General features: G+C 43.6%; 1 protein-coding gene across 1 annotated transcript; it reads right to left on the bottom strand.

Annotated features, from left to right (window-relative positions):
* Nucleotides 1–261: 261 nt before the first annotated feature.
* PGM2 (phosphoglucomutase 2) lies at nt 262–25,061 on the bottom strand. The gene is made up of 14 exons (XM_069977503.1): nt 24,901–25,061; nt 22,285–22,452; nt 19,530–19,636; nt 19,041–19,125; nt 17,211–17,294; nt 16,129–16,322; nt 15,014–15,203; nt 8,924–9,021; nt 5,523–5,703; nt 5,326–5,419; nt 4,360–4,489; nt 2,912–3,101; nt 1,213–1,346; nt 262–1,066 (listed from the first exon to the last, which is right to left on the bottom strand). The coding sequence occupies exons 1-14, from the start codon at nt 24,976–24,978 to the stop codon at nt 964–966; spliced, it is 1,836 nt and encodes a 611-aa protein (XP_069833604.1). The 5' UTR covers nt 24,979–25,061; the 3' UTR covers nt 262–963.

The raw sequence follows: 25,061 nt of genomic DNA, 5'->3' as shown, positions 1-25,061 counted from the left end.
GGGCTTGTGCACAGAACCAACATGGTGTGGTTGTATTCATGGATGCCTGAACTTTTGGCAGCAGAAGCAACTGCATGCCTATCGGGTCAGCACACATAATGACAGGTACTCTTTAAAGCTGGACCAGCACTTTGCCGACTAACAAAAGGGGAAAGACATGTCAGAAAATAAAAGCTACATGATTAAATAAATTGTACTGTCACCACCACCAAGTGGTTATAGATTGTAACTGGTAACATACAAAGTAAGCCACAACAAGTGTACTGGGAACCGCAAAGTTTAATGTCTATTGAATTGTATGTATAAAATTAAATAGAATATTTTTGTCTACCAAAGAACATGCTAAAAGAACACACTATGGAATGGTGCAGAATAAAATAACAGACACTGTATAGCTGTAATAAAATAAGGCAACAATGTAATAATATAAACTTAAAGGGAACCAGTCACCTTCCTGAAGGAGTGTGACTTGGCCGCAGTACCTTACAGCTGTTAGGCACTGCTTTCTGATGCCGTACCTGGCAGTCTCTCACAGGGCAGCCAGTTTTAGAGAATCTTTTTTTAATGCTCGGTCCTCATGCACAGTAACTAGGTATGGAGGCGGAGCTTCAGCAGCACATAGTAACACTGTCTCCGCCCTCTTCCCAGCTTGATTAGCAGCCTGAGTGCTAGAGGCTAAGCTTTCAGCACGCAGGCTACCAATCACGTGTGAGAGGCTGTGAAGAGGGCGGAGGCAGCTTGACTACATACCACTGTGGCTCTGTCTGCCTTGTTGCCGGGCACTAAGACCCCCCCGGAGACTGCTGGGCACAGCATCAGAGGGCTGTGCCCGGTAACTATAAGGTACAAGGGCCAAATCACACCTTCAGGGAGGCGATTGGTTCCCTTTAAAATCTGATACACAGTTGTCCTCAAATCTGCCCGAACGGTCCTTATTGATACATGAAGCCCACAATTGTATCTTTAATCTGCTTTTCTTTGCAATTTATTTTTATCTGGTTGAAAGAAATGTTCTTCAATGGCGTTAGCCAGATCGTTCAGTTCCTTTTTCAGCTGATCGTAGTCACTGTAAACATAGAAACAATGCAGGTTTAAAGGGCAATCGCTGCAACAGAATATCTAAAAAGGTACAATAGAAGAAAATATATTTCTTCTCTCAAAATGGAAATCAGAAAAAAAAGCACAAGGAGACACCAGCAAAGCATGATATACCTGTTTCCAGGGGCAGCACAAAGCTCTGCATAGTATTTAATTTTTGGCTCAGTGCCGCTGGTCCTCATGGTTGCCACTCCACCATTGGCAAATGTGAAGGTGATCATCTGGCTGCTCTTACTGGTTGGGAGAATCTGCAGGGGAAAAAGAAAGAAAACGGAATTAAATGTAGTGAATTAGCAGAATGTTCAAAATGAGCAAGTGAACCTGTGCAACCTAAACTGGCTATATATCTTGGATGGCCATCATTCGTAGGATAGCCCCTAATTGTCCCTATGCTAAGGTGGGGCTTAGGAGCATTTGGGGGGGGGGGGGTCACCCTAAGCCCTGAGCACCAGCTTGGCCCGCCTCTCCCGTGCCACTCACTATGCATATATGAATATTCATAGTGGACAGCCTGGAACAACCCTTCAGGTATGACTGACAGGCAAAGGGGTGTCTATGTCTCATGCTGCTCGGAAGTTGAAGCCTCTTTGCCTCTCCAGATTATTAGCAAAGCACCATGACTGTCAGGGCACATGAATGAGTAACCGTATTAGCTCTTATTTTACAGTATTGGGGGAAGAAAGCTGAAGCAACAGTAGGTATGCTTGTTTTTTATTCCATAAAGCTTTCTGAGCAGTTTAATACACCTAATCAATGTCACATGGATATACATAATAAATATAAATCAACTGAACCCAGCAGGACCGGCTAACCATCTAATGTGTGTGAGGGTCTTCTGACACCAGATGTCGAGGGAAAGAAAGCAGTTTGATCTCAGCATCCCCCAATGCCTATAATGTGAAGGGAGATATATTGCTGTCAAAAGGAGTTTGGCAGCAGTGTATACCCCTTTTTATTGAGAATGCTTGGCAGAGCCAATTGTGCACGAGTATTGAGGAGGTCAGAAGGGATCCCTGTGGGCTGTACAAGCATATTTATATAGTGTGTGTGCTGGGCAGCCTAAGGCCTTAGGATGTATTCACAAGTTCCGTGAAGTTGCCCGTGATAATGGATCTGTGATCATGGACAATTTTATAGCCCACTGCTTTTTACTGGGCTATTCACACATTACGTTTTTTCTTCACAGATCCGCTCCATAAAAAACATAGGACAAGTCATAACTTGGACAAGATCATCCACAAATGAGTGAATAAGGCCTAAGGCATCATTAACACATTCAGTGATTTTTCTGGGCCGCAAAACCCCCCGCTATTTTTTTCTCCATGATATGTGGAAAATCAGCCGTATTTGCATCCATAATAGCATAGGTATCGGTAAAATGTAAACCGTACTAGATTGCTTTGAGATGATCTGTGTTTAATCACAGACGTCATGGATGTCACATCTGTGACGTCCGCAAAAAACACAGATCCCATAGACTTCTATTGGTAATCCAAACTGCAATCACAATCTGTATTAGGCCTGTCCTATTTTTTCACAGAACGGATTGTGGAACCGTGAAAAAGCGGAATGTGTGAATAGCACAGGCAACAAAAGACAGCATCTTAGGAACAAAGATACATGTGGGAAAACAGGATGAATCTTACTGGGCGAGTGTTTTTATATCACAAGGGAACTGAAGCTTCTTATATTCAAATGAATGTTTTCCTCAAAGTGCCCTTCAAATTCCAGATGTGAAAACATAACTGGATCAAGACGCTGTACGAGCGATGCTTGATCCAGAGAGAACAAAGAGTAACACAGAGGCACTCACAGCTTTGTTGTCAGGCTGGTTGTCATCAAATCCTGTGGTTAAGTCACGTACTCCAATAACTTCAAATTTACCACAATGTTTGGGATATTTGGAGTCTCCATCATAATTCCTTAGGTTATCAAACAAGTTTCTGATGGTAGTTTGGTCATAGCATAGGAAATAGGAATTCCTGCTTATGTGATAGCCGTACCTGTGAGAAAGCATAATACATAGTATAACAATACTGATAGAGGGTAGGAATAAAACACCTATTTTTCTTACTTACTCGTGATTAAATTAACAGGGTGTTACTAGAGATGAGCGAACCTCGAACATGCTCGAGTCCATCCGAACCAGAGCGTTCGGTATTTGATTAGCTGGGGCTGCTGAAGTTGGATAAAGCTCTAAGGTTGTCTGGAAAACATGGATACAGCCAATGACTATATCCATGTTTTCCACATAGCCTTTGGGCTTTTTCTAAGTTCAGCAGCCACCGCTAATCAAATGCCGAAAAATTGGCCTTCGGATGAACTCGAGCATGCTCCAGGTTCGCTCATCTCTAGGTGTTACCATTAGAGCCATGTATCTACACTCTCCAGAGCTGACAAAGGAATTGTATTGGCTAGTTGACACTTTATTGCTAAATTTCCTGGAGACATGGTACAAAGAAAAAGTTCTTAAAAAGGCATGATCCAGAATTATTATTATATAGGGAAACCTGGCATTCACTAAAACAGACAGCTCATGATTTGCCTACATTAGAACATTTCCTATACTACAGAAAGCCATGAATGCTGCCATTAGTAGTGTTCGATTTGGGCAGCAGGGTGGCTCAGTGGTGTTGTTATCATGCAGCATGGGACCCTATGGTTGAATATGACAGGACAACGTCTGCATGGAGTTTGTATCTTCTCTCCCCACATACTGTATGAGTTTCTTTCCAGACCTGATTTCAATAAATGTGTGCCGATGTGTGTGTGACTGGTGTTGGCGAGTTACATGCACCAGAAATAGTGTGTGTGTATATATTTTAAATTAATTTTATTTTTTTTAAAGGGGTAGCTCAAAAAAATGTTTTCCTTCAAATCAACTGGTTCCAAAAAGTGGCAAAGATTTGTCATTTACTTCTTTAAAAAAATTACAAATCTTCCAATACTTATACTGTAAGAAGTGATGTATTCTTTCCAGTCTAGAGAGCAGGTGAGGTATTCTATGGGGATTTGCTACTGCTCTGGACAGTTCCTGACATGAACAAAGATGTCAGCAGAGAGCACTGTGTCAGACTGGAAATAATACACCACTTCCTGCAGGACATACAGCTACTGATAAGTACTGGAAAACTGGAGATTTTTTTTAAAAATAAAAGTAAATTACAAATCTCTGGCAGTAGCTGATTTGAAATAATTTTTTGGGGGGTAAACTACCCCTTTAATAATAATAATATAAGTAATAGTCTATAGAAATCTTACTTGTTAAAGATGGCATCGAGCTGCTGAGACAGGGTGAGTTTTTTTGTTGCTAGGTAACTGGCCATTTCTGCAGCGATGACGGCGGCACTTACTCCATCCTTGTCCAAGACCAAAGGGCAGCACATGTATCCTGAACACAACACATTCATTGATTAATAGTCAGACATGGCTTTTTTATGATGGCCTGACACTCAATCACGCTACGACACACTCCTCCTCTAATGTACTAGGGATCTGAGGCCTGCAATTTCATTGGCAGCTCCCATTACCCATAGCCCTCTAGCTATTGCAAAACTAAAATTAGCCATTATACCTAGACAGCTAAAGTTCTGTCTGTCTGCGCATGGTGGGAGTTGTAGTTCTGCAGCAGCTGGAGAGCCGCAATATGACACCCCTGATCTATATGATACAAGTATCTGAAAGTCTTCTACATGGCACCACATGTGGGCAACGTCATTGTGACTATCCACATACAAACACATCGCTAATAGCAGAGGAGTCCCAGAGGGACTGGGGAAAAGAGTATATAGAATTTGACCATGATTGGTTGTATTTAAGCTACATTATCCAGTTCCAGTTTGTACATGAAAAACCATGTCTACTTAATAGAGATTACAGTGGAGTTCATTGTAGTCTTCTTAAATGTCTCCATAGCCCCCATTCACAAGATGGAGGCTAAAAGGGGTGATCTTGTGGCCTCCATCGGGCTGGTATAGCTCGGTATCCTGTATAGAATAGTGCAGCAGACTGTGCAGACCCATACAGAGGCATCCATCAGATTTGTTGCAGAAAGTTCTGGGACTGCAGATCAGTTTCATTCATCTGAAGAGGGTTATATTGGAGGCAAGCAGACATTTCTGCAACAAATCCACTGCATGTAAATTCACCCTACTAATATATCAGCTGTAAGCTCTATGCACATGTACTATATCACATGTAACACATGACCTGGCCTCAGTCTCTCACCTATTGCTTCCTCAAAGGCAAACAACACAGTTTTCCCCTGGTCGATGAGTTCTTTAGCTCTATTTCCCATCCACTTAAATCCAGTTAGTGTTTCCTGCAAAAAGAGATCAGGGGATCAGTATAACATGTAGTATACTAACAGCTGGGACAATAATACAGACCCAAGAAAGACAGACGTGTGCCCAGGGCTAGAGTACCTCAAAGTGAAAGCCTTCCTGCACAGCAATGGCTCGCAGTATCTTGGAGGAGACGGTGCTGGCCAGCATGTAGACGTTCTTTACTGCACTTGGCTCTGGGTTCTGCTCTTTCCAGCAAGTAAAGATCCACCAGCCTAGAAGTGCGCCGAGCTCATTGCCAGAGAAGACCTTCCACTCACCGCTGAAAGGCAATACACATTTCAGTCTCCGATCACAGGCAAATCCACATGATATGATCATTTAAACTTAGATTAAAAGACTGTCCACACCAAGAGTGCATTTTACATTAAATCTGTAATAAGCCAAATGTGTTCATGTCTTTTTTATTGTTAGAATAAGGGCCCTATTACACGGCCTCATATTATGGAGCGAGCGCCGCCCGCTCGCTGTCTGTGCACACACCAACATGGAGCAGAGAGCAGCGGGGGAGGACGTGGAAAGCTTCAGGAGGGGCTGCCTCGGTGGCCTATAGAAGATAGCGGCGGTCTGCTGCCTTTGCTCCTATCGCATGGAACGGTCAGCAGGCCGTCACTATCCTTATAGCTATGCTCAATGGCGACAGTGGTCCCAGCAGTCCAAGGTGATTTAAAAAGTAAATACTTTATTGCATATCAAAAAAGATAAAATCTGGGTCTATGGGGGAGATTTATGAAACAGGGAGTAAAGTGAAACTGGCTCAGTTGCCCCTAGCAACCAATCAGATTCCACCTTTCATTCCTCACAAATGAAAGGTGGAATCTGATTGGTTGCTAGGGGCAACTGAGCCAGTTTCACTTTACACCATGTTTCATAAATCTGCCCTTATGCGCGTTGTCACAATATCTTTTTGAAGTATTTTCGTGATGTAGCCTCAAAACACTGTGTGAATGGGGCCCAAGATAGAAGTAAAACCCCTCTAGTATTATCAGCATGATATTGATATTAGAAAGAGGTATTTGTACAATGGTATACAGGCCTCTCCTGAACTCTTTTAGTGATTTGTAGCCTGGGGATTACAGTCCCACAGCTGCTGGTTGCTTGGCCTCTATCACAGCGGCTCAACTGGTCACAGGTTGCTGGAACCACTGTTATGTGTGCTAGCAGCCAGGACTCCATTAATATGTGATGTATCCTTCTCCTCCAGTGACTGCATATAGCATCAAAGTCATTCATCCTCCTGAGTGGATGTGTGCGTCACTGCGGACCCTTCACACTGATTAATAAAACACGGAGCGCTGAAGATTTACGTCTCTGCAATGTGGCATCACCATAACAACTAGTGGGGGGGAATGGAGGCGCATAACTTACTAAAAACCCAGATTATACTATGGAAGGAAGGACAGCACTGGAAATGCACACAGATGACTGCTAAATAAATGTACAGTAACTGTCATGGGTAGCATTAGATTTACAGATCTCTATAGAAATACTATACATTATACTGAATTCTGAACACAAACTTCACTTTAATTTATAGCAAATGTTCTTTACCTTTGCTCCTATAGACTACAGTATCGGACAAGCACCAGATCGGGATTCACCCAGTTGGCCTCATGCCAATACTGCACAACAGGAATTAGAGCTGCCAAAAGTTAGAAATCCAGATGTAGGGGCCATAGAGCCAAATGTGTCCCCGGCTTGCCTCTTTTCTACTGGTGTAAGCCGGTGTAGTTTTCACACACTCCCCCACAGCTAAGGGCATGTTCATATGTACTCTTAAAAGGGGTGTTCCAAAAAAAAATAATTAAAAAAAATACATGTTTCATATACACAGAAAAGGGGAAAATGAGATTGTTGGGGGTCTGACCTCTGTAACGCCAGCGATCTTCGTATTGACCCGCGGCTACTTTGTTTTGAATAGAGCCGCGGTTATGGCACTTGATTCTATGGAACAAGTTATTTTTTTTTCTTGGAATACCCCTTTATTGTACTCCATGTATTTCCACTGAGAGGAAACCTTTCTGAAGATGTGCACTAGGAATTGTCACTGCTGATAATTTCATTGTCAGTCACTTTCTTCGCTATGTAACATGTTACTTATTTCTATGGCATCGGTAAAAGTCCATGTGAAAGTGTTCCTCTTCACGGCAGAAACTCCATTAACACACACATAGGATGAACAATCTGTGTTAACGTGTGAAAGAGGCCTAACAGAATGTCTAAGTAACTATCACTACTATGAGGCTACAGTGAAAAGGGACATGCATCAGGGCACTACCTGTCTATATCCCTGATCACAAGTCACAACAACCAAATGCAACACTAAAAAGCACAACCATAACATTACTTCAACTGAAGCACATAAAAACATTTTCTGTGTCCCAACACTCCCGAAACAAAGGGTCAGGTGGTGATTTTCCATTAAGCACCACCCTTAATACCACCGACACCATCTGTTGGTGGTTGTTCAGAAGAGCCCCCTACACCTCAGGGTGCGTTTACACAGAGATTTATTTGACAGATTTTTGAAGACAAAGACAGGAATGGATTTTAAAAGGATTGAAAAGGAGAAATCTCAGTCTTTACTTTATGTAGAAAAATTCTTTAGGCAGCACTTCTGTGTCTGTGGGTAGTGCACTTAGTAGGAAAAAATCCCAGCAATACTCTGAAGAGTCAATCTCGGCACTCACCATAAATGCTTCATAGTTTTATTGTAGAGAATACATATCCATCATAAATACAACAGGACGTTTCAGCTGAGAAAGGCTAACACTGAAACGTCCTGTTGTATTTATGATGGATATGTATTCTCTACAATAAAACTATGAAGCATTTTTGGTGAGTGCCGAGATTGACTCTTCACAGTCTTTCCTTTATGACTTGTACCCTGTTTATACTCTGTTCCTTGCTTTAGCTTAAAAAAATCTTTCAGATAAATCCCTGTGTGTAAAGGTACCCTTAGGCAGCTAAATGCCTACAGGTGAGCCAATACTCCAAGGGGTTGTGGTCTCCTCTAGATCCTACCTGGTCAGAATTACTACATCAGAGAGTCCAGTATTATCAAAATGATGGCTATAGCCCCTGGATACATCCATTGTGTATAGACAATTTTCTTCAACAACTGTAAAATATATTTACATGTATCCTTGTTTTACAGGACTCCCTAGGGCTGCAATCAACTTCTTCAGCCACCGGTAATCAAATGCAAAGCGCTTCGGTTCAGACAAAGCAGAGCGCGTTTGAGGTTCACTCATCTGTAACGCTTAACTGAAAGTGAAGTAAGCAGCTGCCAGACACCTCTGGCAGCAGCAGCTTATCTTCTCTCAGACATGTTGAAAACCAACTGCCCCTTCCTCTGCTAGAAGCCCCATATACATAATATGGCTGGCCTGTCCCATCGAAAACAGCAGGTACACATGTGCATGCCCAGCCTAAGGCTCTATACACTGCCAACTAACTGCAGCACTGCTGCATGGTCTCACCTTGCCTGCTTCTCAGCGACAGCCAGCCGGTCAGCATCGGGATCATTTGCCAGGATAATCCTGGCCCCTTCTTTATCAGCCAACTCAAAGGATAATTTCTGCAAAATACAGAATTGAACATGAGACAAGCAACAAGATACGTCTCACACAATACAGGACTTTGCAGCATAGATTATGCCAAAAACAGGATTCAGTCCCATAAAAAGAAAGCAAGGAAACATTTTTATCATAATAGTGTAAAGACTTATGCAACACTACACCAGAATTCCATTTTATCTTAACAAAATTAGAAAACTGGAGTAAGGCCACATTCACACATGTGTCTCTGCATCTGTCTGTAAAGCGTCCGTAGCTGCACTACTATTGTAAGTATGGAGGGTAACATTATATACTGCTCCTACTGCTGCCACCTGGAGGACAGATATGGTAGAAGTTCTGTCTACACTACAGGAATTGCTGTGTACAGACCATCCTCTACTGCCATGACTGCAATGAGCACATAATGAAACAATATCATGTCTCTTCATACCAAGCCTTGTACCTTGCCGACAGGCCACTGTTCCTACAAGTGTAATATGCCATTTACCCATCACCTATTAGGACACTGTTACAACAAACCCCTCAGATTGGCCTTGTGCAGAAGCCAATGAAAACTAATGGACTACCAAGCATATTTGGCTAGAAAGGTATTGCAGTATATTACAGAAGTAATCAAACAATTGATACATCTAAACACCATTCACCAATCCGTGGAATGGGGTCTAATATGTCTCATACACAAGAACTACTTGAGTTGAATTGTTAAGTGCTGTGGAATCTGTTGGCGGCGGACGCTGTATAAATAAAAAAAAATATTATTATTATGGCATCAGATTATATAGCCACGTATTGAAAAATCAGAATTCCAAACACCCCCAGGCCTATCTTTTCAACCAACTTTACTCACTAGATGAAGAAATTCAGAGGACAATATCAGAAATGGTTCACATTGTCTTACTTGTAACCCTAAGTTGTCTCGTCCCGACTAGCAAGTAACCAACATTCCTAGAAACCCCCTAGCAAACACAGGAAATCAATGATATAGTCCACCCATTTAAATGTACTGAGTGGTACTGTCAAAATGACCTTGCCAACCAAAAGTAATTGGGCGTCTCAATCCAGTTAACAGTAACAGAATTGGTCCCACTATGACAGATAATTGATTATTGGAAAGTGGTCTACAGTCTTATATTGCATACTTATTAAAATAGAAAACGAAAACATTGTATGACCGTTCTTGTGCAGAACAATTTATTGCATAAAGTGATGTGCTTGACAAATTATGTACAAAAACACACATATATATTTACAAATATACAACAGTCTAGATGAGAGCTGCGATGTCCCTGCCTACAATAAATAATAGGGCCCCCCTGATGTGGGCGTCCCCAAACTCCTGATGCAGGGGTACTGTCCCTGTGCTAAGGTATAATCACAATGTGTAAAGGATTATACACAGAAAAGGTACAAGTATATACAGCCACATAAATACACTGGACATATAGATAAGTGATGATCATCCAGTGGTCCGTGGTTAGCAGTATGCAAGGTAAGGCTATGTCACCAATATATTTTAGACTGGCGTACTCAACTAGTGTGGCAGGTAGGCAGTACTATGTACTGGATTCTGGTTGTGCACTGAAAGTACTAATAACGACACTGCAAAGGTCCGTCAGTGTCTTCATATAGATGTTGTGATGTTTTTATCATCAGACCCTGTTGTCACAGGTAGCACCAGTCAAGAAGACGTCACACTCGTTCAAGGTATATATGGTGGCTTTATGAGGTCCCCCGGGGTCCTAGTGTCAGGATTGGTCCAGTCTTACACTTAGGTTTGTTAAGACATTCAGATATTCAGATGTTGTCAGTCCCAAAAGGTGTTCAGGCTGTAAATGCCAACGTCCATGTAAAGGTCCGTGTCTCCATGACTGGACCAATCCTGACACTAGGACACCGGGGGACCTCATAAAGCCACCATATATACCTTGCATCTCTCAGACCATCAGCATTACCTATTGGTGGAATACTGCACTGCACCATTTGTAGCAGACAGTACTCACCTGGAGGAACATCACTCTCACCATAATTTGCAGCATCCATTAATACAATAAAGTTAAAGTATTCATCACTATACAAGACCCACACCCTATTTCCCTGATGAACCCACCTTACTGCTATTTATTGTAGGCAGGGACATCGCAGCTCTCATCTAGACTGTTGTTTATTTGTAAATATATATGTGTGTTTTTGTACATAATTTGTCAAGCACATCACTTTATGCAATAAATTGTTCTGCACACGAGGAACGGTCATACAATGTTTTTGTTTTCTATGTTAATAAGTCTCAATCCAGTTAGCCACATGGCATATATTTCATTAGGACGCCTGTCTGGGCATGTTAGTACGAGGAAAGACAATAATCATTCATCTGCCACTCCAAATAAGTTTAGTCAACATAGTGCTGGGAGGTATACAGTGGGGAATAAAGTATTTAGTCAGTCACCAATAGTGCAAATTCTCCCACTTAAAAAGATGAGAGGCGTCTGTAATTTACATCATAGGTAGACCTCAACTAAGAGACAAAATGAGAAAACAAATCCTGAAAATCACATTGTCTGATTTTGTAAGAATTTATTTGCAAATTATGGTGGAAAATAAGTATTTGGTCACCTACAAACAATCAAGATTTCTGGCTCTCACAGACCTTTAACTTCTTCTTTAAGGGCCCTTTTACACAGAAAGATTATCTGACAGATTATCAGCCAAAGATTTGAAGCCAAGGCCAGGACTGGATTTGAAAAGAGGAGAAATCTCAGGCTTTCTTGTATGACCTGATCTCTGTTTATAGTCTGTTCCTGGTTTTGGCTTCAAATCTTTGGCAGATAATCTGTCAGATAAGTCTTTCTGTGTAAAAGGGCCATAAGAGTCTCCTCTTTCCTCCACTCATTACCTGTAGTAATGGCACCTGTTTAAACTTGTTATCAGTATAAAAAGACACCTGTGCACACCCTCAAACAGTCAGACTCCAAACTCCACTATGGTGAAGACCAAAGAGCTGTCAAAGGACACCAGAAACAAAATTGTAGCCCTGCACCAGGCTGGGAAGACTGAATCTGCAATAGGCAACCAGCTTGGAGTGAAGAAATCAACTGTGGGAGCAATAATTAGAAAATGGAAGACATACAAGACCACTGATAATCTCCCTTGATCTGGGGCTCCACGCAAAATCTCACCCCGTGGGGTCAAAATGATCACAAGAACAGTGATCAAAAATCCCAGAGCCACGCGGAGGGACCTAGTGAATGAACTGCAGAGAGCTGGGACCAATGTAATAGACCTACCATCAGTAACACACTACGCCGCCAGGGACTCAGATCCTGCAGTGCCAGACGTGTCCCACTGCTTAAGCCAGTACATGTCCGGGCCCGTCTGAAGTTTGCTAGAGAGCATTTGGATGATCCAGAAGAGTATTGGGAGAATGTCCTATGTCCTATGGTCTGATGAAACCAAAGTGGAACTGTTTGGTAGAAACACAACTTTTCGTGTTTGCATCCATCAAACACCATACCTACTGTAAAGCATGGGGGTGGAAACATCATGCTTTTGGGGCTGTTTCTCTGCAAAGGGGCCAGGACGACTGATCCGGGTACATGAAAGAATGAATGGGGCCATGTATCGTGAAATTTTGAGTGCAAACCTCCTTCCATCAGCAAGGGCATTGAAGATGAAACGTGGCTGGGTCTTTCAACATGACAATGATCCAAAGCACACCGCCAGGGCAACGAAGGAGTGGCTTCGTAAGAAGCATTTCAAGGTCCTGGAGTGGCCTAGCCAGTCTCCAGATCTCAACCCTATAGAAAACCTTTGGAGGGAGTTGAAAGTCCATGTTGCCAAGCGACAGCCCCAAAACATCACTGCTCTAGAGGAGATCTGCATGGAGGAATGGGCCAACATACCAACAACAGTGTGTGCCAACCTTGTGAAAACTTACAGAAAACGTTTGACCTCTGTCATTGCCAACAAAGGATATATAACAAAGTATTGAGATGAAATTTTGTTACTGACCAAATACTTATTTTCCACCATAATTTGCAAATAAATTCTTACAAAATCAGACAACGTGATTTTCTGGATTTGTTTTCTCATTTTGTCTTTCATAGTTAAGGTCTACCAATGATGTAAATTACAGACTCCTCATCTTTTTAAGTGGTGGAACTTGCACTATTGGTGACTGACTAAATAATTTTTTTCCCCACTGTATGTCAGAATGTCCAGTATGTACCCTTGCCTAATCCCTATTATTGTATCTTTTTCAGTTATTCCTTTCTGCAATGTTTGTTATAATGAAAATTGTCAAAATCCTCAAAAAATATATATAAAAAAACCAATCAATTGTTAGGTCAACTTGGTCAATACCATACTAAAATCCCTAAGGGTGCCTTCACACAGGGCGACTCGCAGTGAGATTTCCACTGCGAGTTTAGGGATTTAGTTTTGCAGCGAGATCCGCCACAAGGTAAGGTCCTGGCAGGCCCCTGTGACTACATACTTGTAGCGGTCTGAAAGATAGCTGCAAGTATGTAATTCAGCCGCCTCATCAACCCCTTAATCGGCTCCTGCTGTCTGTATACATTACCTGTCTCCTTGCTTCACGGGGTCCCGGATTCCTGCTCTGCCGCCCAGTCAGTCAGTGTGTTGCCCAGCCACAGCCACTGATTAGCTGGGCGGGTGAGCAGGAAGACGGGACCCTATGCAGCAAAGAGACTGGTAATGTATAAACACAGCAGGAGTCGATTAAGGGGGCGGCTGAATTACATACTTATGTATACACAGGGACCTGCCAAGACCTTACCTCGTAGCGGATCTCGCTGAAAAAACTTGCAGCAAGATTTACGCTGCGAGTTGCCACGGGTGAAATAACTAATAAAATGGTATCAATGGTACTATTTATACCGATTTAAATAAAAAAATAATAAAAGCTTCAAAAAAGCTAAACAGAAAAAAATGTTATGGGTCATGGCGCGGCGGAAGTACGTTATCACATGCGTACGCATGCACGCGCTGACGCCACCCGGAAGTGCGACCAGACCTCCAGAGCCCGCCGGGTGCGCCAGCCGACCGTCCACCGCCCCAGCCTACAGGAGGTGACAACGGGGGAACTGACTAAGCGACCGGGGGAGCTGGGCCAGCAGTCTTACTCGGCGGCCTTCATATGAAGGTTTTATACCGACAGGAATCACCCGGGCACATGGTAAGAAGACCACTGGGAGACCCTCAGCTCTATATCTGAAAAACAATCCTGGTGTTCGTAGCGGTGCTCCTGCACCTCCACCTCCTGCTCGCCAGACAGGAAACTGAACTGGGGAGGATGGGAAGTCCGGCCTACTTATGGAAATTTCCTGGTGACTGTTTCCTGTCTGACGAGAAGGAGGTGGACGCTCTCCATGGGTGCTGTCCTAGGGCGAGAAGTGAAAAAATGTTATGGGTCTGTCTATATGGCAACATAAAAAGAAGTTTACAATTTTAATGCGTGTTCCCTGCAAAAACTGCCCCTTCAGCAAATAAAAGGCCGCAGCAATGTCCCGCCTCATTTTGTGACTGGCTGAGCAGACCTGCAGGGTCATTGCATCACAGACAGATCAGTTTGACCATCTGAACAGCAGCTGCAGGAGATTAGCGTAGGGTGAGTATTGTTGCTTTCTAATTTTTTTCAGGGGCTGGAATATCCTTTTCATAAAGCTGGAAGGTTTGTAAACCTATCAGAACTCACATACTTTCTGCTTAGCACTGACAACTAGATAAATCTCTTGGTGGTCTTCCATTGCACTGGTGGGACTTGAGTAAAGAGGCATGGCTTAGCTTGTCTGTTCTTCATTGCTGACAGCACAGCACATAAAGCATCCCCCTTGTCCTGCACTACCTCTATCTCACACATTAGCACTGGAGAGAAGGGACCGATACATAGGGACCAGTCTTATTTTTCATACTCTGGATTTTTAAATGAGACAGAATGGGTCATGGAAGACGAGAACATACAATACACACACATACCAGGACTCCTTTGCCCTCTTCGGGATTGGGGTATTTCACTGTAGGAAACTCTGGATCTGGATCTTTTTGTTCTGGGACAGCGAAAGGGGGGCTGAAGCTGAAAGCCTGGAACGCAGACTGCACAAACTCATGGCCCACGCCGTGTACGGATGTGTGCACAAACTTCAGCCTTGACTCCTTGTTTATGTCCCTGAAACAAAGAACAATTCACTATTTAGGCTATCCAAGAATAGAAAACAAGAGATAAAGCATAAACCAGCAGTAATAATATTATTACACACAAGCATTGCTGATAACATGTAATGGACAGAATAACCATGCTTTCCTTTCATTTTTCAGAGAACTTTTCTTGAGGTGTCACTATCGTTATAACTTTCAAAATCTAAATCAACAATAGATGCGATAAAAAGCAAGTTTGCAATTTAAATTCATTATTTTATTTTTTAGTTATCATGGAAAACACAGTTCTTGATGTTTTCTGACATCTTTTTTTCTCAAAAAAACAGGAAACTGTCAGAAAACAGGAAGTCCTGTGTATCCCAGGCCATCTGAGCGCTCACAGAGAGAAGGCAGTCATGTGATTGATGGACACATTGAGCCGTGACTCTCTGTACTGGCCGGAATTCCTGTGTTTAGTCTGTTTTTTCCAACCAACACAAGTCAGGAAATCTGCCTTCTGGAGACTGGACCTGGATTTCTGGTAAGTTCAACTTTGTTTTACAGCATGATAACAAAAAAAAATAAAAATAATGAATGTATATGGCAAACTTCCTTTATACCACATCTACTGTTAGATTTTGAAGTTATAACGACAGGGACACTTTAAACAACTATTCTAATCATCTGTGGGATCTAGGATGTCACGGTATATTAGTGATTAGGTGTGACCTGACGTTGATAAACATGTTTAGTGGGCTTGTTAGTATGCATCAGATAATGCCATTGGTAAAGTTCTTCATTAAGTTACAAAAAATGTGACGTGCGACAGCAAAACTAAACACAGATTTGGAATCAGAATGTTTAATTTAATAAGTAGAACCAAAAAGTTGCTGTTTTTTCCCAAAGTTAAAATTTGTTGTACAAAGTTATTAGAATGTAAAGCCACCCCCACTTACCTGTGGTAGCAAAGTGTCTGTATGTCTGCAAAGTAATCCTTGGTTATTGAGCTGTAAGGATCTTTCAGGAGGGGGCTGCTATCAATAAGAGAGTCATCCCAGGCTTGTGGCCATGGCTCCAGATTCTCCTCTATCGCCACAGCAATGCCCTTATCATGTGGAGGGATGATCTGAGCTCCATTCTCCCAATAAACCTACATGTGGGGAAAAAAACATGTTTGCAATTTACATTTTTTTTTAGTTATCATGCGAAACACTGGACTTCTGTGTTTAGTCTCTTAAAAAAAAAAAAAAAAAACACACAACACACACAGTAAATACAGCAAGTCCAGGCCATCTGAGCGCTCACAAAGAAGGCAGTCGTGTGACGGACACAGTGAGCTGTGACTCTCTGTACTGGCCAGAATTCCTGCATTTAGTCTAAATCAACATCTACTGTCGATTTAGATTTTGAAAGGTATAATGACAGTGACGCTTTAATGTCATGGGATGGTGGGGAAAAGAAACATATATGACAGCCTGGAATCCTCCTATAGCTTTCCCTATGAGAAGTCTCAGCTGATGATGAATGGTGTATACCCAACACCAGCTGTGCCAGGTGTGGTATAGACAGCATTCTTGGAGCTTAAAGGGGTTATCCAGCGCTTCAAAAACATGGCAACTTTTCCCCCTCTCGTCTCCAGTTCAGGTGTTTGCAATTAAGCTCCATTTACTTCAATGGAACAGAGTTTGAAAACCCACCAAATCTGGAGACAAGAGAGGGGGAAAAGTGGCCATGTTTTTGTAGCACTGGATAACCCCTTTAAGATCTCAGTTTTCAGCAATGGAAATAACTGAGTGAATATCTGTAGACTCCTCCAGTATTATTGGGACACCACAGAGAGCAGCGAACAGAGTCATGCTCACGGTCACTAGGTCCCAACCCTGGCTGCTCATTCATCTGCTGTACAGAGGGCCCATTCACTCTGCTCTTCTCTTCTCCTCCCAGTAGCACAGTGTGTAGATGCCCATCATCCAAATCAATATTCAGCCAGCGGCTTTTCCTCCCTTTCTCACCATACACATGCATGAACTGAACATACCTTGTATCCATTGTCTTGCTTTGGATTGTGGGAGGCAGTGACCATAATCCCTGCACACAGATTAAGGTGAATCACAGTATATGGCTAAAAAACAAAGAAAAATTCACCTGACTATAAATCAGACTCCTTTGATAAAGAGAAATATTATTACAGCATGGAATACAATAGATTCATGGATATACATAATGAAATCTGGTGGCACATACTCTGGAAGTCAGACTCTCTCTAACCATCTAAACTCTACACAGGAAAACGTACAACCTGCAATAACCCCGACCCCACTGGACAATGATATAAGCAGCGTCTACCCTGGCGTGCTGTCTGCCACACACACTGTTCATATGTATTGTACTAACTTGTTTTTCTGGACTACTCATTTTGTATGGGAGGATGCATAGGTTCATACATCATAGGGTGCTATAAAATAAATACTGTATTTCAGACTGTAGGACCATAATATGCACCAATAATCTATTGCTAAGATATCTTGGGAGAGAAGAGATTTAAAAAGGAGAAGTCCGGCGAAAATTTTTATTAAAGAATTGTATCCCTTCCCAGTATCCATCCCTTCCTTGTATACCCCCCTTCCCTGCATCCATCCCCTCCTTGGTTGAAGTTGATGGACATGCATCTTTCTTCATCCGTATTAATTATATAACTATGTAATGTATTGCCCCCCAAAAGTTTTACAAATTTCCAAAATACACTAAAAATTTTCGCTGGACTTCTCCTTTAAGGTTCTATTACTTTTAACAATTATCGGCCTTACTGTTCAGGCCGATAATCGTTTAGTGTACTAATGTATGTTGAAAGGCAAGGATCAGCAGACATCATGCATGCGTGGTCTTTCAACATGGTGAGAGATCTCAATTTTGTCAGGGACGGTCTGCTGCGCATCGCCTCATGTAATAGGAGCGATCTCCACTGACTTCAATGGGTCACCAGAACAATCTAAGGATTGTTCAGGCAGCCCCTCCCGCTGTAATGGTACAGGAACGAGCAGAGAACGAGGGGAAAGTGAGTGCTGAGCTGACAGGTCATCAGGCCATGTAATACAGCAATTAGCAATGAACTGTTTGAACATGTCTGTTATCTGCACATTGAGACATCAGATTTCCCAGAAGGCTGGATGCAGGACGGAACCAGCACAACAGACATCCTGTATTCACAAATGGCACATGGGCCCTATTACACAGGTAGCGTAGTGCACAAAGGATTAGCAATCGTTCATGCAGCCCTGTCCACCTAAGGGCCCTATTCCACCGGACGATTATCGTTCAGATTATCGTTAAATTGTTCGAATCTAAACGATAATCGTTCAGTTGAAATGCAGTTAACGATTAACGACCGAACGAGAAATCGTTGATCTCTTTATAAGACCTGGACCTATTTTTATCGATGCTAGTTCGCAAAACGTTCGCAAATCGTTTGCATTGAATAAGACGTCGTTCGCAATAGATACGAACGCAATAGCGATTAAGATCATAAGTAACGATTATCGTTCCATGGAAATGAGTGAACGTTTTCAGGTCTTTCGCAATAGCGGTCGTTTAAAATCGTTAATAGTTAACGATTATGCAAACGATAATCGTCCGGTGGAATAGGGCCCTAACACTGAGCTTCGTCATAGGCCCAATAAATGAGTGCAGAGTGTTATAGGACCCACGCAGATAAGGGTGAAGTGCACCGCCCCCAGGAACAGGGGTCACAGGAAATGTTGTGACTTTTTTTCAGAAGCCTTGTACTTATCATCAGGAATAAATGTGACATATCTAAGGACAGTATACAGCACCTTCAAGAATAATGCAGTCAATGTAACATGAAGCTCACCACAAATGGTGTTGGAGTGATGCCTGAGAACAGGTAGACTGGAATGCCTTGACTGACAAATGTTGTGGCAGCAAGTCTGGCAAACCTGAAAAAAAAGGTGAAATTCAATGACTAGTTAGTTGTAACAGACACATACAGCGTCCAGTGATCACATCATAAGTTGTGTCTCAGACCAGTAAGCGGCTGTACACTGGCGGAATATGAGCGACAGTGCTGGATGCAATTGTTTTTACCCTCCCTGGGCAATGTAGAAAAAGGGGTCCCGTCAGAGTACTCCTTTAACACTTTGCCTTCATTACTGCACATGTGGGATGTTGTTGGTAGGTACTTTCTGCTACCTGCAGCACATGTACAGCACATATGGCTGCACAGGCTCAGTAGTGACCTGCAGTTATAGGGATGGCAGCACATCTTGCTGCAGCTGATGATGTCCGTTTGTTATTCGGGTAATGTACATGTCATGTGACAATGTGGATGGTGAGTCTCTACCTCTTACTGCTGCCTCCACTAGCAGGGTGAGCTCGGGCATCATAGCCAATGACTACCCCTCTTTTCTTCAGGTCACCGATGTTCTTCTCCAGGTATCTGCAGAACCCCTGAGCAGTAAAACAAAGGAAAAGATTAGATGTACATTAAGCACCTTCCCAGCCCTGATCAACTTCTGACCTATCGTCCAATTTGCACACAAGAAAACTGGGGGGACAGTATCACTTTAAGGCCTCAAAGCCTCAGCATACTGTACGTATGTAATCAATGACTAGCTATACATTGTAGAAAGGAGGAGGATTCACAACACTAAAGTTCAGTTTTCTTTTGGTCAGAAGGTCAGTGACCAGAGACCAATGACTAAACTAACTCTGCTACATCTGGAGTTAAGAGTCCTGATGATGTATTCTCATGTACATAACAGCTGTCAGTGCTGAGTGATAAGGGCCTACACATCAGGAGGTTTCCTGGCGTATGTGCTGTGAACATTGTAAAGTCAGGCTTAGTAGTAATGTAAAAAAATTAAAGGGGTGGTTCACCAAAACTTTTTTTCTTTCAAATTAACTGTTGCCAGAAAGTGCAAGAGATTTGTAGTTTTCTTCTATTAAAAAATGTAAAGACTTCCAGTACTTATCAGCTGTTGTATGTCCTGCAGGAAGTGTTATTCTTTCCAGTCTGGAGAGCAGGAGAGATTTTCAGTGGGGATTTGCTCCTGCTCTGGACAGTTCCTGACATGGACAGAGGTGGCAGCACAGAGCACCGTGTCAGACTGGAAAGAATACACCACTTCCTGCAGGACATATGGCAGCTGATAAGTACTGGAAGACTTGAAATTAAAAATCTCTGGCATTTTCTGGCACCAATTGATTTGAAAGAAAACTAAATTTTGGTGAACAACCCCTTTAAGGTGTATAAAATGACAGGGACACTTTCAGGTTTGGTAGTGAAGGAAATGACTAATGCTTTCTTGCCCAAATCCTGAGGATGCAGCCTCACACGCTCAGTCATGCTGTCCTAATAACATTATTACATTGGCTTCCTTCTTTATTACAGAAAATCAGGAAACAATTTTCCAGCATTACCACGGCCCTCAGTGAATTATATATTGCCATTACACTCATGTCCTTTACATGATAGCAAGGAATATTAAAGGTAATATGGAGATAAATCCCTGCACCTCAGGAGCAGTAAAGGGAAGCAGCACAGTCTCTTCTGCACTCTGCCCTATAATGTGAGTTACTCTGGGTGGCATCCTCATGGGCACACACAGTACACCTACAAAATGTTATCCGTGAGAATTCCATAGTGTGAATGCACCCTAAGCCATATTACAGAGCTGGATAATAAGGGGGAAGCGAGCGCTGACCCTTCAGCTTAGTGCTCACTACCCCCTCATTCCCCGCTTGCTGCCTGTGCCAATACACGTACAGACAGAGCGGGGAGCAGTGGGAAGGGCCACCTAGGCAATCCTTACATCATTCGGGCTCCCCATTGAACAGCAGCGGTCTACAGCAGACCAACGTTACACAAATCACACTCTTGCAACATGTTAAAAGTCCACGATCAGCTGAAAACGTGCATGTAGGCTAATCGTGTCCTTTTAACATGCCCTATTACACAAAACTATTATCAGCCTGTATGGCTGGTAAGCAGCCAAGTAAGGCCAACAATCTTTGTGTGTAATAGGGCCTTAAGCCATGAGTCAGAGCTAGGCTTCCTAGACTTGGTGGAAGTGTAGCCCGAGCTCTGTACCTAGATATCCCAGCTAGGGCGATGCAGCTTGTTGGCTTCTACAAGACACGGAGCCCTATCACACCCTCCCCTCCTACCACACCTATGTAGTTGTTCCCATTTATGTTAACTTATAAAAGGATCAATAATTCAGAAATGTAAAACATTCAGGTGCTAAACATCAAAATGGCTGCTTAAAGGGGTTGTGTCATGTAAAGTTATCTCCAATACACAGGATAGAGGACAACTGACTGATCAGGGGATATGAGCACCAGGGCCTCTCAAGATGTTTAGACCGGGCTCCAGTCTGAAGCAGCAGATTATGCATGCACATCATTCATTCTCTATAGCCAAACACTGTACTCTGGCTTCCATACAGAATGAATGATAAGGCAGCTGAAGAAAGGTGAAGAAAACATGTATCTTCTATAGCAGATTATGCTGGAGAAAACTCTGTCACAATGAAAATCCTACATACAGACATCTATCTGTACCCGGGGAAAGCGGACAGTACCCCGGCGGCCGGGAAAGCGGACAGTACCCCGGCGGCCGGGAAAGCGGACAGTACCCCGGCGGCCGGGAAAGCGGACAGTACCCAGGCGGCCGGGAAAGCGGACAGTACCCAGGCGGCCGGGAAAGCGGACAGTACCCAGGCGGCCGGGAAAGCGGACAGTACCCAGGCGGCCGGGAAAGCGGACAGTACCCAGGCGGCCGGGAAAGCGGACAGTACCCAGGCGGCCGGGAAAGCGGACAGTACCCAAGCGGCCGGGAAAGCGGACAGTACCCAAGCGGCCGGGAAAGCGGACAGTACCCAAGCGGCCGGGAAAGCGGACAGTACCCAAGCGGCCGGGAAAGCGGACAGTACCCAAGCGGCCGGGAAAGCGGACAGTACCCAAGCGGCCGGGAAAGCGGACAGTACCCAAGCGGCCGGGAAAGCGGACAGTACCCAAGCGGCCGGGAAAGCGGACAGTACCCGAGCGGCCGGGAAAGCGGACAGTACCCGAGCGGCCTATATAATGGTGAGTACCTGAGTGGTCTGGATAATGGTCAGGTCGTTCATCTGAGATACCCCAGGACCCATCGCCGCTCGCAGCCCTGCGGTGCCAAACTCCATTCTGGAAGCAAAGCATTTCTCCAGCTCCTCTTTGTTCGCGTCAGACACCAGCTTCTTCACCATCGCAGAAGTTTTGGGATTCTGTAAAAAAGACAATGCAAAATTAAGGATTGTATGACAATGTATTACTGTGACTGCACAAAGCTTCACATGATATGCTGAAACATTAAAAAGCCAGTTTCCAGAAGCAATCCCACTCTATCCAAGGGCACAGGCATGGCCTTGTCTGTCTGATATAGATGTGGCCATGAATAGGAGGAGGGATTAGCGTCCATCACGCACAGAGCAGCACAATGCTTTGTCATGTTCCATCCTACATGGTGTACACCCTCAGCAGGCTATTATGCCCTAGAGCCCAACAGACATTGTAGACTTGTTGCAGCACTTATGGAATTTCCCCATAAAGAAAGAAAAAAGTAATTTGCACTTGTGATGCAAATCCCCCCCCCACCCCAAATCTGCCCCAAAACATAATGTAAATAAAAACCTCAGCAAATCTGCCCCATTTGATCCTTTAGGATAAAAACCCACACACCGTATACGCAGCGTATTTACTGCTGCGATACGCAGCAAATACGCAACAAATACGCAGCAGATTAGATCTAAATAACTGAACACAGCATCAAATCTGCTGCAGATCTGCTGCGTATCTGCTGCGTATACGGTGTGTGTGTTTGTACCCTTAGGGTACAAACACACACGGCATATACGCTGCGTATTTACTGCTGCGATACGCAGCAAATACGCAGCAGGTTAGATCTAAATAACTGAACACAGCATCAAATCTGCTGCAGATCTGCTGCGTATCTGCTGTGTGTGTTTGCACCCTTACAGCAAATTCACAGGTGGCAGATAAATTGCAGAAGTTCCAGAAACTGCCCCACCCATCTGAATTAGGTTTTGCAGGTGTCCATGCGGTTTCTCCATACGCAGCCCCATGCATCAGTATGGAAGTCATTCACTGTGGCAGAAGTTTCTGCATAGTATGAACGTACCCATAAGCAAGTTTCACATGAGCGTCATACATCTGTGTCAGTATTAAGGGTGTGATTCGCAGCCTGACTGCCCGTCTAATACAACATATCTGAGGACAGATCACTGTAATATAGATGCAATAATGTGTCCATATGATGCCTGTGTGAATAAACCCTTAGGTTACAAACACACACGGCTTATACGCTGCGTATTTACTGCTGCGATACGCATCAAATACGCAGCAGATTAGATCTAAATAACAACACAGCATCAAATCTGCTGCGTATCTGCTACGTATCTGCTGTGTGTGTTTGTACCCTTAAAGCAATCACGTCTGATATATCTACATAGGGCTTATGCACGTGGCTGTACAACCTCTGACTTGTACAGATCTGTAATAGGGCACCCATGTACACCAGTAACACAGCATGCCTCTAACCTGATGCAGTCTGGTGCTGCACATAGCCGCCTCCCCAGTCACTTCCCCCTGCCGCCAGCTTGAAGATTAAAAAGAATCTGTTATCCCCCAGAAACAGCGCCACTCTTACCCATTGGTTGCATCTGGTAATGCAGCTTAGCCCCACTGAAGGGAATGTGGCTGGATTGCAATACCAGGTGCCGCCTGTGCACAAGAGTGGCACTATTTATAGAAGAAATAAACCCATTGGTTTTATATTCTAGACAAAATTTTAATATGGTGTGAAGAAGACAGACTGATGTAGAGCAGAGAGTGGTGAGACAATGCGGATATCAGACAGATGTGCCAGGGTTACTCCCCATAGCCTGGCAGTCACACTGCCCTCCTGCCAGTGGGATCTCTATGGGATACACACCAAGGATGGAAAGATCTCCAGGAATGAAGAAACTGTATAGAAGCAGCTGTGAGGATGGTCAGTGCCATCAGTTTCCTGTCTAGTATAGGAATGAAGAAACTGTATAGCAGCAGATGAGAGAACAGTCAGTGCCATCAGTGTCCTGTCTAGTATAGGAATGAAGAAACTGTATAGAAGCAGCTGTGAGGATGGTCAGTGCCATCAGTGTCCTGTCTAGTATAGGAATGAAGAAACTGTATAGAAGCAGCTGTGAGGATGGTCAGTGCCATCAGTGTCCTGTCTAGTATAGGAATGAAGAAACTGTATAGAAGCAGATGTAAGGCTCACCAGTGTCCTGTCTAGTATAGGAATGAAGAAACTGTATAGAAGCAGATGTAAGGCTCACCAGTGTCTTGTCTAGTATAGGAATGAAGAAACTGTATAGAAGCAGATGTAAGGCTCACCAGTGTCCTGTCTAGTATAGTAATGATCAGACCGATCTGATTGGACGCCGATCACTTATGCCGATGGACAAAGTCAATCAGAGTGTATATCAGGTGTGTATCATAACAGGTATGAAACTACAACTCCCAGCATGCTCTGCCCGCCTGCTATATTATCGCGGCATCTGTGCAACCAGACAGGAGATCATGGATCTGCCCCGCGGAGCCGTCATTCATTGAGGGGGGGTGAATGGAGGCGGAATGTGCCAGAAGTGCAAGTGACAACATGGCGTCCTCACCTTATCCCATGTCAGCCACGTCCTGGCCGCTCTGTCCAGCGCATCGTCTCCCCCGGTGCTGTCTCTCTCCCCGGCCATCTCAGCTCTGTCACGTCTCACTGTCCGGCGGCGCTCATTAACTCACACAAAACTTCCGGCACAGCAACGTCACCGCGTCATGT

This window comes from Dendropsophus ebraccatus, chromosome 7, assembly GCF_027789765.1.
Source record: "Dendropsophus ebraccatus isolate aDenEbr1 chromosome 7, aDenEbr1.pat, whole genome shotgun sequence".
Taxonomy (NCBI): domain Eukaryota; kingdom Metazoa; phylum Chordata; class Amphibia; order Anura; family Hylidae; genus Dendropsophus; species Dendropsophus ebraccatus.
Note: the sequence above shows the minus strand (reverse complement) of the source record. Positions and strands in the feature narration are given on the sequence as shown.

Coding starts and splice junctions, on each gene's coding strand:
- PGM2 (XM_069977503.1), bottom strand. CDS start 24,978: ATGGCCGGGGAGAGAGACAGCACCGGGGGAGACGATGCGCTGGACAGA. Junction 19,637..22,284: donor CCATTATCCAGACCACTCAG/GTACTCACCATT, acceptor TTTACTGCTCAG/GGGTTCTGCAGATACCTGGA. Junction 15,204..16,128: donor CAGACACTTTGCTACCACAG/GTAAGTGGGGGT, acceptor TCTTTGTTTCAG/GGACATAAACAAGGAGTCAA.